General features: G+C 37.8%; 3 protein-coding genes and 1 pseudogene across 4 annotated transcripts; 1 reads left to right on the top strand and 3 right to left on the bottom strand.

Moving 5' to 3' along the window:
- Positions 1-866: 866 nt before the first annotated feature.
- LOC103941529 lies at positions 867-3209 on the top strand (annotated as a pseudogene).
- Positions 3210-3559: 350 nt separating this feature from the next.
- LOC103941530 (transcription elongation factor B polypeptide 3) lies at positions 3560-5868 on the bottom strand. Its single transcript, XM_009351737.3, has 8 exons — positions 5623-5868; positions 5147-5368; positions 4922-5059; positions 4671-4749; positions 4513-4578; positions 4345-4417; positions 4033-4089; positions 3560-3934 (listed from the first exon to the last, which is right to left on the bottom strand). Exons 2-8 carry the CDS (start codon positions 5333-5335, stop codon positions 3841-3843), a joined length of 696 nt encoding a protein of 231 aa, XP_009350012.2. The 5' UTR covers positions 5336-5368; positions 5623-5868; the 3' UTR covers positions 3560-3840.
- Positions 5869-6408: 540 nt separating this feature from the next.
- LOC103941531 (glutamyl-tRNA(Gln) amidotransferase subunit A, chloroplastic/mitochondrial) lies at positions 6409-10454 on the bottom strand. The gene is made up of 10 exons (XM_009351738.3): positions 9784-10454; positions 9106-9417; positions 8752-8931; positions 8547-8641; positions 8257-8332; positions 8012-8089; positions 7734-7827; positions 7600-7649; positions 6920-7033; positions 6409-6695 (listed from the first exon to the last, which is right to left on the bottom strand). The coding sequence occupies exons 1-10, from the start codon at positions 10345-10347 to the stop codon at positions 6603-6605; spliced, it is 1656 nt and encodes a 551-aa protein (XP_009350013.2). The 5' UTR covers positions 10348-10454; the 3' UTR covers positions 6409-6602.
- A 536-nt stretch (positions 10455-10990) lies between these two features.
- On the bottom strand, positions 10991-16781 carry LOC125471748 (actin-related protein 2/3 complex subunit 1B-like). 2 transcript variants are annotated; one of them, XM_048572454.1, is made up of 16 exons: positions 16456-16781; positions 15780-15865; positions 14738-14814; positions 14473-14567; positions 14293-14362; positions 14065-14134; positions 13872-13973; positions 13432-13505; positions 13299-13341; positions 12603-12684; positions 12327-12415; positions 12127-12212; positions 11991-12054; positions 11713-11819; positions 11502-11560; positions 10991-11394 (listed from the first exon to the last, which is right to left on the bottom strand). In XM_048572454.1, the coding sequence occupies exons 1-16, from the start codon at positions 16523-16525 to the stop codon at positions 11330-11332; spliced, it is 1239 nt and encodes a 412-aa protein (XP_048428411.1). In that variant the 5' UTR covers positions 16526-16781; the 3' UTR covers positions 10991-11329. The 2 variants fall into 2 exon arrangements, with proteins under 2 accessions (XP_048428411.1, XP_048428412.1); XM_048572455.1 differs by lacking the exon at positions 13872-13973 and having other exon boundaries at positions 16456-16779.
- Between the last annotated feature and the right edge of the window lie 692 nt (positions 16782-17473).

Genomic DNA, 17473 nt, shown 5'->3' with positions numbered 1-17473 from the left:
TCTATCCGTTTTATCCTAAATCACCATCTCATGTAGCATTTTTTAACCGAAGCATCTAAATTTCAAGTCACACTGAAGTTTGAATTCGTTCTATAAAAAACAAATAGACAAATAATATCCCCTTCAACCTTCTTTCAAATATGGCACATATAATTTTGATTAGCCCATTTGACATCGATAATTTCAATAGTTTAAGCCTTGAGATACTAGAACACCAACCACAGTAAGTGACCCAGTGGTAAGGGTGCAGATTTCGATTTCTAAAATACAAAAAAAAACAAGGAGGTTCTGCGTGAGTTTGCTTGACTGTGGTCAGGGAGAGGCTGAAATCTCTCTGTGAGTCTTCCCAGCTCTCGGAAGTGATGAATAACCGTGACTTGCCATCAATTGTCCTCATTTTTAAAGAAAAAAAAAGATACCCTAGAGCACCTCTAGAATATGACTAACCAAATATGATATATGTTTTTTGTTTGGACAATGCGATAATTTGAGAACAATTAAATAAGCATACGACCGTGATCAACTGAGTTAACCTACAACCCGAGATAATATGATATATATGTGGGTGTATATTTTTTTTTAAATTCCATCAATATGTTTACATTAAAGAGATAAATTTAAGCTACATTACACCATATGTCAGCTAAAAAAAAAAAATAATAATAAAAATAATTAAAAAAAAAAACTATTAAATCGTTGTACTTCATATAGTTCATGTTTTTTTTTTTTTTTTTTTTTTCCTCTTATTCTCCCGAGCCTAATTAAAGCGGGAAACCACTTTGGAGCGGACTCCATTATTAACCCAAATACGGAAGATCCGAAATCCATTAATATAGGAGAAGACAAGTTTCGCCCGCTGACGCATACACTGACAATACCCGAACAACTCCATCAATCATTTTTATTTTTATTTACATTTGAACTGCTCGCTCCATACACCTGACCTCTCTTTCTTCCACTCACCGGCGGCCATTTTTCGGTCCGGCGATACCTCTTCCCGCCATTAGCTGAAGCCGGTAACACCAGGTCCGATTTCTCATCTTTATATTGCACTTCTGTTCTCCTTTGATTGTTGTTTCACTCTGATTTGGATCTACGATGCTTATTTGCTTTGGATTTTGTTTGTTTCCTTGGAAAATCATGGAAAATATGTTAAAACCCAAATTGAAAGACTTGGAATTTAGTTATTGTTGTTTTGCAAAATCATAAATTTGAATGTGATCTCGATTTTTAGCATCTGGGTACACACAGAATCAGGGGATTGTGATCAAATCATGAAGAAATTTTGACATGGACTGACCCTTATAGTTGTATTGGGATTGATTGATCATAGGTTAGCTTCAGAGGGTGCAATTTCACCTGGAATTTCAGTTCCAGCCCCTCAGAATCTTTCATTCTCTTCCAGCCCTTCGCTTGTCTCTCATTTTTTTCTGTCATTCACTCCCTAGTCACTTCTCGGATTCATATAGCCGACCCCACTTAGTGGGAAATCGCTTTGTTGTTGTTGTTGTTGTATTCATTCCCTAGTCACTCCTCGGCGATATCCTAGCACACGCAGTTTCAGTTAAGAGTTGAATGTACGGGTTTCAAACTTTTTTGCCCGATTTGTTTTATATGTAATGCCTCCTGTTAGCGTTTGTTATTGTGGGTTCGCTGAAGATTGTTCTAGTTTGGTTTTGCTGTCGGGTTAGATTCTGTAGATGTATTGAAGATTTACTTCTCAGGATTGTAATTGTGTTACCGTTTCTGTTTCGATCTCTGATGCTGTATGCATTTGACAAAGGGAAGATACTAGTTTTCCATACTCGGCATTGTTTTGTCTACTTCTGTTTACAGAGGTTATGCCATGTCGCGATTGTGTAAATATATTTCTTACCGGAAAAAGAAATTCACTCCTGGTGTTTTTTATGCTTAATGGATTGCGGACGATTGGACATTTTAGGGTCTAGAAGTAGTGTGAAGTTTTTATAGGCATACCTATCAAAACAAGTCTTTGTGTTATGGGTGTAAGGTTACTAGGGAGGCTGTATTTGCTGTATGTTTTCCCTTCAAATTAAATTTGAAGAGATTTGCGTGTATTTCTGTTATTAATTCCATCCTCTTGAACGAGGAGGTTTTGATTATATGCATGATGTGTTTACTTGCATTTTGCTATGTACTAATTGGTTTTTTTTTTTTTTTTTTAAATGATATCCGCGAACCCTGATTATGTATATTCTTCTTGGCTTAGATCTTTGTAATCATGTCTGGCCAAAGCCAACGCTTGAATGTAGTTCCTACCGTTACTATGCTTGGAGTTATGAAAGCTCGCCTTGTTGGTGCAACAAGAGGTCATGCTCTCCTCAAGAAGAAGAGCGATGCTTTAACAGTGCAGTTTCGTCAGATTCTTAAAAATATTGTGTCGACCAAAGAATCCATGGGAGATGTCATGAAAAACTCCTCCTTTGCCCTTACTGAAGCCAAGTACGTTGCTGGCGAGAACATCAAGCACATCGTTCTCGAGAATGTCCACAATGCCACTATTAAAGTTCGATCAAGGCAAGAGAATGTTGCTGGTGTAAAGCTCCCAAAGTTCGACTATTTTACCGAAGGTGAGGCCAAGAACGACCTCACTGGATTGGCAAGAGGTGGACAACAGGTCCAGCTCTGCCGTGCTGCTTATGTGAAAGCAATCGAGGTTCTCGTGGAGCTTGCTTCACTTCAAACATCATTTTTAACTCTTGACGAAGCAATCAAGACCACAAACCGTCGTGTCAATGCTCTGGAGAACGTTGTGAAGCCTAGGTTGGAGAATACAATAAGCTATATCAAGGGGGAGTTGGATGAGCTCGAAGAGAGGACTTCTTCCGGCTGAAAAAGATACAGGGTTATAAGAAGCGAGAAATTGAGAGACAAATGGCAGCAGCCAGGAACTTTGCCAACGAGCAGGTTGCGGAAAAGTTATCGCTGAAGAAGGGCATTTCCCTAAATTCAGCTCAGAACTTGTTGTCTGCGGAGAGGGACGACGACATCATTTTCTGATTCGGATGCTAGTTTTATATGCTTGTGCTTACTTCGTTCTGCAGAGGATTTCTATTAATATTTAGCCGGACCGTCTTATATTCTGAATAAAAGCTCCATTCGGTTCATGTGTGTTCCTATTTATTGTGAATTATTCGTACCAAAACTTACATTAGTTCAAGGTTTTGAAATATTTGTTGATTATAAGATCTCTGGTTTGTTGTAATTCATCCCTGCACCATTTATTCGGGAGGGGAGATTGGACGAACGATATTCGAGATGAGAGATTGGACTAAGTCACACAATGAGATCATAACTAGTTATCGAACTCAACACAAGTAATATATGTCCCTTACATCCACGTGAGTTGAATCAAAACTTCTCGTTTGCGAGTGAAGAGGAATATCATTAGTAAGAAATGAATTGCTAATGCCGAGAGAGTTTCATAAAGGGGTGGTGGCCAATCCGACTCAACCCCAATTTTAGACCGGCTGGTGGTGTTTGAGCTGCTACAGATACGAGAGTTGGAGATGAAAAGAATTGCAGGAAAATACACATCTTCAAGGGAAAATGAAGGCACAATAACATGATGGGGTATCTTTCGTCACTGATGTGAAATATTACTACGATGGAAGATGGTTGAAGACAAACAAAGAAATAAAAAAACGAAAACAATTCTTACTGATTGACACAATTGAAACGAGGACCACTGAAACGACTAAGCTAAGAAGATTGAAGCCACCATGATTTCTTAGAAATTGAGCCACACTTCAATAGACATGAGTTGCAGAAGTCAAAGAGTATTCCATCTGACACCCTTGTCTTCACAGATGGCAATATTCAGAAAGGGAGGCGCTTTGGAGGCTTAATTGGTTTAGAACTTGAAGCTGAAGCTTTCCCAGAAAATGCATCTGGCCTCTTCACGGGAGGAACACTGTATATACAGGGTAGATATGATCAGGGCGGGAGGTGAGTTTATACGTAGTTTTGTTAACTACACGAATAGAACATCCAGTTTATCCGAAATTTTACCTGCAACTCTTCTGGAGTGCATTTCTCTTCATTGCTGCAAGATTTTTCACCTCATTACTGCTCAAAGGAAAAGGACAGGGGAGAAAGGTTAATATCTTGAAAGTCTTTACTCAAGAAGACTAATCAAGTACCCAACATCTTTGAGCATAGGCTTCTGAGATAAGTATCAAACCATTGAATGATTCGCTAAATACGGTATAAGAAAATTAAAACAATAAAGTAAAAGGAAAACTCAAGGGTATAATTTCAGTTCACAAGCCCAAGGTGCCCGCGACATGCCATACCAGGCATCATTCTAAAATACATAATTACCTTTTCAGAAAATCTAGTTTCGCTTTCTTCATCAAGTTGCTCTTTCCAGTAACATTGTAGCCAGGCCCATTGCCTACAAAGAATTATCAGAAATGAAACGGTTAATTGTTCATCCTATTTAATAATGTATTAGTCTTAGATAATCTAAATGAGAACAGAAATATTTACCCCAGCTTCTTTTATTGCTTGATGGTGGAACCTTTGTGCAAATTTGAACTTGCCGACTTTGTTTTCCTACAAAATTTGAACGGTTAGTAAGGTTAATCACGTATAAATGAGTATGCTGTTGCTCAGTTTGCTATAACACGCTGAGGAGGTGAACTTACGAGCATTTGCCTCTTGATATCGACTCTTCAACTTGTCCGCCATTAAATTTTCAGCCATATCAACTTCCTTTAACTTTGCCTGCAAGTGATACAGTTAATTCTTTATCCTTTTTCCCTTGCAAGTTAAAAGAAACAAGCATAAATCAGATCCAGAAATACTACATAAAGTACCCAAAATTAATGGGATTTGACTACGGAAACTAAAAGAAAACAAATTTGGTCAGACAGCTTGAGGAGAGTAGCAAACGCACCTCATACAATTGTATCCATCTGAACGCGACTTTCTTTTGCTTCATCCTTTCAATCACCTCATTCACCCTCTTAGTCCCAAATTCCTTTTCATAGAATTTCTTCCACAACTTATCGGTAATTGGAGTCAAATCTCTACCCTACAAGAATTAATTTAAAAACATTTCAGAACTTGCACTTAAGGATCACAAAAAACATTCAAATAAGAACAATCTGGATCAACTTACTTTGGTACTCTTCTCTATATGCATCAACTGGTCCACCGTACAATGTGGTAGAATTCTCTTGAGAAGATGAGAATCGGTTTCACCAACATCCCCAAGGCGCCTTAAATTATCTATTGCTGTGTTAATGCACAGATCAACCAAAGATGGCGCTATTGCTTGCCCTTCATCACTTGAATAATCCTCATCCATATTGCCCGGTCACTTTCTAACTCGGTAGTGTCCCTAAGATCAATACATTGAGCAGCAAATTAAATTTTACATCATCGTAAATACTTAATTGAAGTAGTTAGGATTCTGCATTGAACAAATAGAACTCATCTGATTAAATTGGAAAATAAAATTTAAAAAAAACAAAACCACCTAACTCAAATTCATCAACGGAAATCCACAGCTCAATCCGAACATACCCAATCGCAATTTCGAAATAAGAAGAAAATATATGAATTGACAAATAAATTGGTTTCAGAGGGACTCACCGAGTGATCGGATATGGGAGGAGGCCGATTGACGAAGGTGAATTACAGGTTTAAATGTAACTGAATAAAGATATTAATTAATTAATATTTAGAAAGAGATTCGCGTTCCCTTTTGGTGATCCTTTGTAATGAAAGGCAACTTGCGCTAACTTGTGCGGCTTGTGCCAAGTTTAGCTGGCGGAACTCGACATTTTTTGTCCAGGAGAGATGATTGAGGATCTTCTTCGGATTCTGTTGGGGAAGATCCTAGGATCTTCACATTCTATCTGTTTAATGCGAATTAATTTTCATCAAGTACTGTTTGTATTTAATTTTACATAAAAAAAATTAAATAATTTATAATCGCACGATTTACGATAAATAACTAAGATGTAAGAATTCCTACAACCTTCATAATTTGAATCCGGATGAAATCCAAATCCGGAGAAGACGACAAGGGATTCCCGGGCTTGGGTCTTCTTCAACATGTTAGCACAAAATAGGTCCCCTTATAACAACTTAACGGCACACATAACAGTCAAACTGACGTGAGGCTTAAAGTGACGAAATTTAAAAACTATAGGATGTAAATTGACAAAAACAAAAGGTCGTGGCCTATTTCGATAAACACCCCGAATCTCCGGGGTGTAAAATGCACTCTGTCCCTTGGTTTTCGATGCGTAACAATCATTTATTAGACAAGTTATGCAATTGCACACAGTACATGTGAGTATGACAGATATTTATTCCCGGTAACGTCACTAGGATTAGATCATGATTGCACGAAAAAAGCAAGTAATCTGTGTGTTGTTGCAAACTCATAACTTTCCTCATTTATATTGTAAACAGATCACCAAAAATCATTACTAATACGACCGGTTTAATTAACAATTACGGTCTAAATTAAACCAAACCAGTCAGGTTCTGATCAATTCTAACTAATCGATTACATTTCCAAAACCACTTTCGGTTGAGCACATCGACATTGATCCCGGGAGTAGCTAGGATGTGAGCTCCTCTGCTATCAATGGAGGAACAAAATTGCAATTCTGCAGAGTCTGCTCAAATATATGACCCACCTTAAGCAACTTTCCCTGCAAAATCGACCAGAAAAATCTTAAAATCAACAATCAGATACTCAACTCTACAATCCCGTACTTTTAATTAATTCGGTGACTCTCCATTCCGTGTTTAGTCTAATCTGTAAATGCAGCAACTTTTACTCATTTTCAGTATGTACAGCACTAGAAAAGCTGAATACTAATTCCTGATAGAAATCAACATGTCGCAATGTAGTAGGTAGGTAGAAAGGCAGTACCTCGTCAAATGCTGCACCGATCATTTGAAGACCAACAGGAAGGCCTGCAGAACCCCCCTCAACAAATCCACATGGCAAAACCAGTGCAGGTAGACCTGCCAAGTTAACATTGACCTGCATACAGAATCAAGCAGAACAGGTTAGAATCATTTAGTCATCTTATGAGTAGAAACTACATGACAGGCAATAAAAGTTTTAGAAGGAGGACAAACACTTATGCAACGTAGAGCTTAAGAAACAAGAACCAATTGAATGCCCCCAAAATGAGATCTCAGACCACTTTAAACTTCTCACTACAAACTCCAAAAACAAGGGCGTGGCATTTAACCATCTACTCTTTCGAAAGACAACAAAATTGCGAGCACAAAATGGAACTGTAGGACAGGTTGAAGTGCATGTGTCAAAAGTGCGAGTATTAACTACAGAAATAAAGGCCTTTAACTCCGCCACACCCTAATATGACCACAGCATTTTTTTTTCTGAAACAAAATCTGAACAATTTTCCCGCAGATTACAACATGGGACATGGGCAAGTATCTAAAATTACATTGATGAATGCCTATTCAACATCATGACTCAATTATCAACTCCTAGTACACACATAGACACACCCCATGCATGCAGCTAATGAACAGAAATTAAGAAATTTGGGCACTCAGAGAGAGTGAGAAGGTTCTTACTGTCATTATGTCACCTGCATACATTGCTAAAGGATCGTTATTCTTTTCACCTGAATAAATACAAGTAAATGGGTGAGTTACTGAAAAATCATATAACATATGAAAAGCATATATACACATGGAAACCGGCATACCAATCTTATAAGCAGCAGATGGAGCCGCAGGTGAAATTAAGATGTCATTTTCATCTAGTGCTGCCTTGAAGCTTTTCCGAATTATAGTCCTCACCTAAAACACTATAAGAATCATTAATGCCATCTTGAACACCCTAATTGATAGGATTAAGCATCTCAGAACATAACATAGTCAAGTAACCAAGAATGAATTACTAGAATGCAAACAAAAATATGGATAATAGGATCAACTCCTGCCACCAAAAGTCCCTTTTAAATTAACACCAACATCATGGTACCTGCTGGGCGCGCTTATAATATGCATCATAATAACCAGCCGAAAGGGCATATGTTCCCGTTAGAATTCTCCTTTTAACCTGAAAACAACAAAAGCATTAAATCAACTCACCAACTGGTATAAGTCTGTAAAACAAAATTAAGAAGAAATAAAAAAAACTAGATCAAGCGCACTGCAGCAATGTTCCAACTAATAGAAACTTCATAACAGTTGTAAGTTTCAACCAGCCACCTAGACATAGTGTACCTCAGAACCAAAACCCTTGGCTCGGGAATCCTTATATTGTGAGTTCAACTCATCAGCAGCAACATGGTTTCCATACCTGGATATGGAGGAAAAACAAATAATAACGAATGTAATCGTATTCGTCATTCTGATATACCATCTCGAGTTTTATGAATACATTAAATAACTTGTTATCTTTATTCACAGTGGATCTAAACAAGCTTCTCCTCACCCATTTTCTCTTCTCCCATTTAAATATACAAATGAAAAAAACTTATTTATATATCAGAACAAACTTCTGGGTGAATTACCTGACACCATCATAACGTGATAAGTTTGAAGACGACTCAGATGAAGCAAGAATGTAATAGGCTGGCAAACCAAGTGAGAAAGATGGTAATGAGACCTGCAAGTTAATGTTTCAAGAATAAATGAATCAAGACATAAGAAGGGTACACATGACATTTTGAAGGAACAGATACGAGCAATTAAAGGAAAAATTATCGATAGAAAGACCTCAGTTACGGAACATCCTAATTCTTCAAGATGCAAAGCAGCATTACGAACTGCAGAAGTTACTCCAGTATCAACACCACCATCCAGTGTTTCCCGGATCAGACCAATTCTCAATCCTTTAAGAGGTTTAGAATTTGGCGAACTTATGGAAACAAATTCAGCTGCAAGGTCGGGAACCTCCTGAAAGGAGAAATTAAAATGTATGCATCAAGCAAATAATTTGTGATATTAGTCCTTACTAGTCTTCACATAAAAGGACCAAAAGTTTGTTAAAAAACTCAAAGTTCACATTCAGGATACGTAGTGAGAAGATAAGGTGGTTTTATAAAATCAAGACTCAAAAAATTTTCTTACACGCTTGCTGCTGGTTGCATCAAGTCTATCATGACCAGAAATTGTCTGAAGAAGAATCCCGGCATCAGCAACAGACGTACCAAAGCAGCCAATAACATCAAGCGACGACGCATATGCCATAAGTCCGAATCTTGAGACACGCCCATACGTGGGCTTCAATCCAACAACACCACAAAAAGATGCGGGCTGCCTCACACTTCCGCCAGTATCACTTCCCAAGGATACCATGCACTGCCTAGCAGACACAGCTGCAGCGGAGCCTCCCGATGACCCTCCTGGCACCCGAGAAACATCCCACGGGTTCGCAGTCACCTAATGAATGAACAGATGCACCACCTGAGTAAACCAACCCCAGTTACGAGTGCGAAACATAAAGAAACGAACTTACACAACCTCACTCCCTTTGACTCTTAGTCTCTTATTAGTAGTAATACTAAGAACCAAGCTGTTTCACTACCCACAAGAAAAATTTAACTCACATTCTAAAAGTTCCATGAAACACTAAAATTAACTTCCTTAATATCCAACTAAAATTCCATTCCCATCAAGTTTTCGATTTTTCATTAAAAGTGACTAACTTTTTGTGCATTTACACAAAATTAAATAACAAGGACGAAAAAAATGCAAAGAACCCAGAAAGCAAATTGATAAAAGAACCAAAACCCAGAAGAGCAAAACCTGAAATGCAGAGCCTTCAGTGGTGCTACCCATGCCAAACTCATCCAAATTGGTCTTTCCCACCACAATCCCACCCAGCTCTTTAATCTTCCTGACGGCAGTGGCGTCGTACGGCGGCGTATAGCCCTCCAGAACACGAGACCCAGCGGTTGACGGCATCTCAGCCGTGCAGATATTGTCCTTGACGGCGACAAGGACCCCCGCCAGGGGACCCAACTCCTCATTCCTCTGAATCTTCTCGTCGAGCTCGCGGGCTTGAGCGAGGACCGAGTCGGAGACGTGGAGGAAGGAGCGGAGGTGGGGCTCGGTGAGGCGGAGGCGGGCGAGAAAGGAGTCGGCGAGTTGGGCGGCGGTGAGGTGGCGGGAGAGGAGGGAGTGGCGGGTGGAGAGGATTTGGGAGTGGGGAAGTAGGTTTGGGGAGCGGGGTTGGTCTGTTAGGGTGGAGTGGGTGACGGGCTGTGAGGATAAGGAGGAGAGGGGTTTAAGGGAGGTGTAGCGGAGGAGGAGGGTGGGGTTTGTGCGGAAGTGGGAAAGCGAGCGCGGCGGTTGGAGTGTCGATAGCATCGTTTTTTGGGAATGGAATTTTTTCTGCAACTGTGATATGTGGAATGAAGGGTTGAAAGAGAAATTGATGGACAGGCGATGATGATGAAGTGAAACGATCAACTGTTTTATCTCATAGTTTCTTTGTTTGAGCTTTTGATTGGCCCTCCCTCTTTTTACCCAAATATAAAGTACAGTAAAAATTTTTGTTACCATTTTTGGAAATCTGGATTCTATGAAGAATTTCGTATGGCTAATCTGGTATATTGTAAAGAATTTTGTCGGGCAGGTGGCGGCGAGTTCAAATCTAGACGTCTCACTCAAATAAGAGAGATCATAGAGGATTTTGGGCGCAGAAGATTTCAACTCGGTGGTGGCATAATGGGGGACGATGGCAAAGGAGAGGGCGGTGGGGAAGTGGCAGAGGCGGTGTTGATGGTGGTGGTGGTGGTTGGAGGGGTGTGGAGGAGATGGGAAGTGGTGGTGGCAATGGTGGCGGTGTGGGAGACAATGGATCAATTATACACAATAACAAAAGTATCATAAAATAGTTTAGAATAATCTATCAATCCAAACGTGAATATCAAAAAACTAAAGATGAAATTTCTCATGAAATTTCTCATAAGCGGAGCGGAGATATATTGAAATGGCGGCACACGCTAAGGAACTTCAATAACTCTTCTTATAGGATTGCAGACGCAAATCAAATCTTCAACATAATAGTAGTAGTAATGATAAAACAAACTTTTTGCTTGATCACATCAAAGGGGGAAGAAGTTTCCTTTTCGGACCAGCGAGTACACGAGAAAATTGCGGAGGCCAAATACATTACATGAAGCGGTACACGAGCCAAGAGGCATACAAAGCTAAAATCGCCACGATTTGCAGTTTATTTTCTTCTAGGCTTCTACAGAAATATTACCAATTGCTGTCACATGAAATATACAATGAACATTCCGATTACACAACGATATTCCTTATGCCTATGGTGATTGGTGACAGACTACAAATACTCCGACAAATCTGCTTGGTTCTCCATATCCCACACAACTACTTTTCCATCCAATCCTGTAATGTTAAGGTGTTACGAGATTAAGATAGTGGATTATGGTGGGAAATAGGAGGTTTTACAACACAAGTGATTGAAAACGAAATTTAACATTGACTTGCTAAACCTGATGTGCTGAAGCGCGTTACTTTAGAACTCCCTGGTTCTCCAAGCGGCACGATACAACTACAGTAATAAGGAAATATTGTCATGAACTCAACTCCAAACATATAAAAGCAGCCCCAAAACCGCTCTCAGTTAGGGTGGATATGTAATGTTTGAAATGGAACTGGGGCTACTAGACAAGGAATGACATATGAGAAGCAACAGTGACTTACTTGATGCAGTTCTCATGGACGCCTCCTCGTGATCTTGAATGTTCATTTGCATCATTGTTCAATCCATGTTTTTGTTGGCCATATAGCTTTCCGAATGCTTCAGAAAACTGTAGGGGTGAAAAAAGAAGTAATGAAAAATCCATTTCAGCTGACATGGAGCAACTCTTAAATGCAAGATCCATTGTCATCCTATTCAACACGTTTACCACCATGGGATGACAGCACTGGAATGTTCATAAACACATACATACATAGCACATAGAAAACCAGGTATTTACCTGTGAACCATATCTCGGACCTGAAGATGTTGTCTTTCTTTCCCCAAGAAATTTGATAAAATGCCTACAGAGAAAAGAACAAAACTATTACTTTGCCAGTCCTTCAAAGAATAAAGCCATCAAGAAAGGAATTTACCATATTCCATGTAAATCTGCCGCAAACACCATTGGATTGCAATCAAACCCCACGCCTATAAGTAATCTTTCAGAAAGAAATAACACCTGAAAAGTGCCGCATATTGATTTACAATATCCAGATAGAAATATTTTAGTTGATTAGACGTAGAGTAGATATTTAGAGTCTCAAAAAGTTAACAAGAGTGGATGCTGACCCACATCACGGAGAGGCAAATCACGGAATGCAACATTTTGAGCCAGAGGAGAAGGTCCAACATCATCAACAAAGTAAATCATAGAACTATGGCCTGTATAATTCCACAATCCGGAAGCCAATTAGTGGAGAATGATAACAGAGAAGAAAAAAAAAAAAAAAACTACCCAAGCCAGCCGCCAACCTGGCAATTTGAAATACTGCCTATCAGCTAGCAGCATATACTATGCCAAAAACTTCTTATCTTTGTAAAGAACGCACAGAAGGGAAATTTGTCTGACCTACATATGCTAAGGTATTGCCACTTGGTGACCACCTCACGCCAAATGACCAAGAAAATGATAGATCAAGCTGAAGAATTTGCTGTTTCACCAGAAAGAAAACCAAGTAAGGTTTGCTCCCACTGAAAGGGGAAAAGAAAAAGGGAAATGTGTGAATGGATAAAAACAAAATGATACTGCTCTGTAACCCCTCCAAACCAGGGTCTCTACTTATGGGTTTTGAGACAGAAAATGATACTCAAATTTTCAATATGTGGTTTTGCTTTAACGTTAGAAGGCCACAAGTTTAAATCAGTACAAACAAAAATTAGATAAGCATATTACTATTAAACTTTCCTACACTTACTATTATCTTAACAATGGCTGACATTGCTTATTCTTCTTCGCTAGAAATGACGAGCTACAGTTTTACATATATCTTAACTTTTAGAACACTGTTACAATGTTTAAAGGGAAATGAAACTGAAGGTAAGCCAAGAAAGATATAATACCATCTATAGGTCAGTGGTTAATTTTTTATTCTAGATTTAGAAGAGTGCTTCGTTTCTACGTGTAACTATTATGAACAACTATATACAAGGTAAACAAATCAAGCAGCGTCCATTAACTGGAAAGAGATTTTTGTTATATATTATATATTCAAATGTAAATAGACGCATTAAAAATTTTTTGTTCCTACAAGAGAAGATTTTTCACCTCTCCAAATTTTGAATCAGCAAATGGGCCTGTTCTTGATTCCCTGGATAATTTTCATGAGCAATTAAAATTATAATAGGACATGTAACATAAGAATTAGACTAAATATGAAGAATGACGGTTTTAAACATACTTCGCATCGACGACCTTAATAAAAGTGGAAAATATACGGCATTTTCCATCTGTAGATGCTGTTGCTAGAAGAATCTGTAGCAAACGAGCACAATGTTAACACTTACCGAAGGTAAATCGCTAATTACCTAGCATCAAAACTAACCCTTGAACATGATAATGAATTACAACAGTTCAGCGAAAGCAGATGTAAAGGTAAAGTAATCACAGAATATAAAAATAAGTTAGATAAATTGATTACGCATACAAATCACATTAAATACATCGATATGAAATAAATATAATTAAAGTGGTGGCAATTCTCAAAACACAGTTATGTATTGCAAGCCTGACTCCCTAGCTTAGGAGAAGACATTCAACTTCAGAAAATATCCAAGAATAAATAAAGGACTAACATCCTTAAAATAACTTATTGGAAGTTATGAAACTGTGATCTCCCACCTTTGGGAGGTGTAGGGCGACCCCAGGTGCACACAGATGCCCCAAACTCACAAGCACTGGGCCACAGTACTTATTAATAACTATCATGGAGAACAGGGTGGCCTGTGTCAAACCTAAATACATGTCATGCATGCAATTGCTTTGAATGCATGCCAAAATCAGAAACAAAATGTGATACTGGGAAAATATGTACATTATTGGGATGCCAAGCAACACTTGTCACAGAAGAGTCGTGCCTTTTTCTGATAAGTTTACTGACCCACCTGGAAAACAAAGATTCAAATTTTTACCATTAACCAGCAAGACAGCAACTTGAATTCAAATGTAATTCCAATCATTATACTGTTATCGAACAGATTTAGTCAAGCACAACAGTTTGGACAAACCACAAACAGACAACTGCAAGTAACAGGCTAATTACCAGTTATTCTCTTGTTCGTAGTAGCATATACAAACAGTTTTTGCCCCACTTCCAACAGCAAACTTGTTTTCTAGTACAAAGAAATGCACACATTAGATTGGCATAGCATTTTCACACTGAAGGATATTCTATTTTTACATTTGCATTCAGGAATAAAAAATAAAAAAAGCACATCAATACCTCTTGGATTCCACTTAACACAAAGTGCAGCGCGATTTAGCCGAAGGATAACAAGGGTTGGTACCCACTCTGATCCTTCTAGATTCCAGACATAACTAGGTAGATTTGATAGTTCGGAAACAGAACTAATCCGTCAATAAGTGAAAGAAAGAAAAATAGTGTGCGCATGTGTGAGAGAGAGAGAAAGACAGAACAAAACTCATGGATAAAGTTCCCATATAAATTACAAAACAAAAATAATATCTCAAGCCACATAGGTACTCACGAATTCCGATCATGAGATGCGGTAACTATTTTGTTTGCCCTCGCGCTCCAGTCTATCCCAGATACAATTTGGTCATGCTGCCACATGATGAAAAATAATAAAGCTTAATTGCATTGCATTTTCTTGACAGAACCTAAGTAACACCAGATTATCTTAGAAAATATACAACTATCCAGACATGAATAAATAATAATAAAATGAATCAAGAACCATTGAATTAGCACCACTTAGTACTACGGTCTAGTGGTATTCCTCTTCACTTGTAAGTGAGAGGGCTTAGGTTCGATTCTCGCCATAGGCGAATTCGAACCACATTATTGCTAGCCCATTGTGAGGCTAAGCCCACCCTCTCAGTGTAGATAATATCATTTGTTCAACAACAAAAAAAAAAAAAAAAAAAAAAAAAAAAAAAAAAACTGTTGAATTAGCTGAATAATTCAAAATCAATGACAGAAAAATTTATCAATACTAAGAAAGCAAACTCAATGGCAGTTAGCAGATCGTAATCCCTTCCAACAAAGCTAAGAAAGCAAACATCAATGAAAATAACAATACGAAAAAATTCAGCAATTACGCACAATGCTTCCATTGAGGACCCAAATAACATCCTCTGCCTGGAACCATGTCCTTACAAACATAATCTTGGACAAACAGAACTGGCCACAAATCCAAATTTAAAGAACAAAAAAAGATTATAACAAATCCCTCAAACCAAATACTTCACACATGTTGGAGTGCAGGACCTTCCAAGGAGCCCTCAAATTTCAGTTCACATTTATCACATTACAGGGAGTTTTTCAAACAGCTCGATATATCCAAGTAACACCTCTAGTACTTTTCTACCTTTACTTCCATTACAACTTAAACTACTTATAGTTGCCTTGAGTAAAACTCAGAAAACTTCGCACCTCAAAAGTTGCAAGTTTCTACTTTCTGAAAAAATTCTATTTCCTCAAATTCACATCATAGTTGCAGTGAAATATTATAGTACAATTTGATTTAGGCAATTAATATTTCTATACAATGAGTCTGAACCAAGTACCTTCTGAAGAACATGCAGCTTCTCCCACTTTCCTTGCAACAGAGCATAGATGTGAACTTCATTGTTGTTCGGACAAAATGCGAGCACTGCCAGAAAATCGAAATTATCAAATTACAACAGTGCAACTACAAAAAATGTACACACACACACACACACATTATCCTACGATTTCATGACCACACATTAATCACAGCTAAAACCTGGGCTCACAACCATCATAGTCTGGAGCAACATCAAGATTTCCCATTTTTCAGAGCTCAGAAACTAGACAAAATTACCCATTGGGCCATTGACTACCAAAGTTCTTTAAAACATTACATTTTTCAGCAGCAAGCTCTGTGTGTGTGTGTGTTTGTGTGTGTGTATAAAGATATAGCACAAGCAGAAAAAGATAGAAGCTTCACAGCACAATAATTAACCCCAATCCTCTGTTTGGCTTCCCAGATAGTGCAAATAGAAAAATGGAATCAAAATATTCAACCGAAAATCTTCACATTAGTTCATGAACTATAATTTCCAATTTTCCAACACGGACCCACAAACATAACAGCATTAAAATATGTAATTTAAAAAAAAAAATAACGAGAGACTAAATGCTTGTTTTCCTATCGGTTATCCCATATTTTCCGAGCAACCAAACAGAATAAGAAAAATGATAAAGGGTGGGAAACATTACTGGAGCGATCACGGCTCCAAGCGTGGCAAGTGATGCACTGAGCGAACTTGTGAACTTCCACCGCCGCCATTTCTTTGTTTCAATCTTCAGCGGCGGAGAGGAAAACCGAAGCTTTTTTTTTCCCAAATCTGCAGCGGAAATTTCAATCTGGGTTCCTATCAATTTTGTTCGAAGAGCTGGGATTTGCACGGAATCAAAGAGGAATGTGATTGTTTGAGTGTGAATTTGGGTGGAGATCTGAAAGCTTTAAAATCAGATCCAGAGCTTTATTCCTCCCTTCTTTCTCACTCTTGTTCTGTTGGCATTGGAGATGGAGATGACAGGCACGTGTTTGAGAAATTAACTGAGCTCGAATTCTCACGCAGATAGGGAAAATATTTTGTTTCTGTTTTTTGCTTTTTTTAATAAGAAAAATTAATGAAAATTATTTGAAAATTTGAGTAAGGACAAAATAAAGAATAAAATGAATTGTACATGATTGACTTTTTTAGGGTAAAAATGTGGATTTTCGTTAAAGTGAACAGTACAAAAAACTTTTAATTAAAGTTTCCTTTTTAATATCATATTTTAGTTGTGTTTGTAGGTGTTTTTAAAATTAATGAAAGTATTTTAAATGAAAATATTTTTAATACTAATTTGTAGTAAAAATTCAAATAGGTCTTGAAAAAGAACCTAAATGTTTCTTGCAAGAAGTAAGCATCTAGTGCTTCTTCCAAAGTATTTCCAAACGATCTTCTTATTGGCTTTTAAAACTTATAATCAATTATCACTAAAAGCGTTTTCAATGATTTTAAAAATATTTCCAAATGACCTCTTTATTAGCAAAGGAAATTTTGCCAGCAACCTTCTCACTTAGCTTTTTATTTTAATATTTTCAATTGTCACATATATTCCACTAGCACATAAAATCAAAATTTTAATTACTTTTTAGTTGACATACAAAAATTTTAATTACACTAATAAAGGAAAATAATAATAACGGGATTCTAATATAATTAAAATTATAGTTTCGAGTGCT

This window comes from the organism of the source record quoted next, unplaced genomic scaffold, assembly GCF_019419815.1.
Source record: "Pyrus x bretschneideri cultivar Hongxiangsu unplaced genomic scaffold, Pyrus_bretschneideri_v1 Contig61, whole genome shotgun sequence".
NCBI classification, from domain to species: Eukaryota; Viridiplantae; Streptophyta; class Magnoliopsida; order Rosales; family Rosaceae; genus Pyrus; species Pyrus x bretschneideri.
Note: the sequence above shows the minus strand (reverse complement) of the source record. Positions and strands in the feature narration are given on the sequence as shown.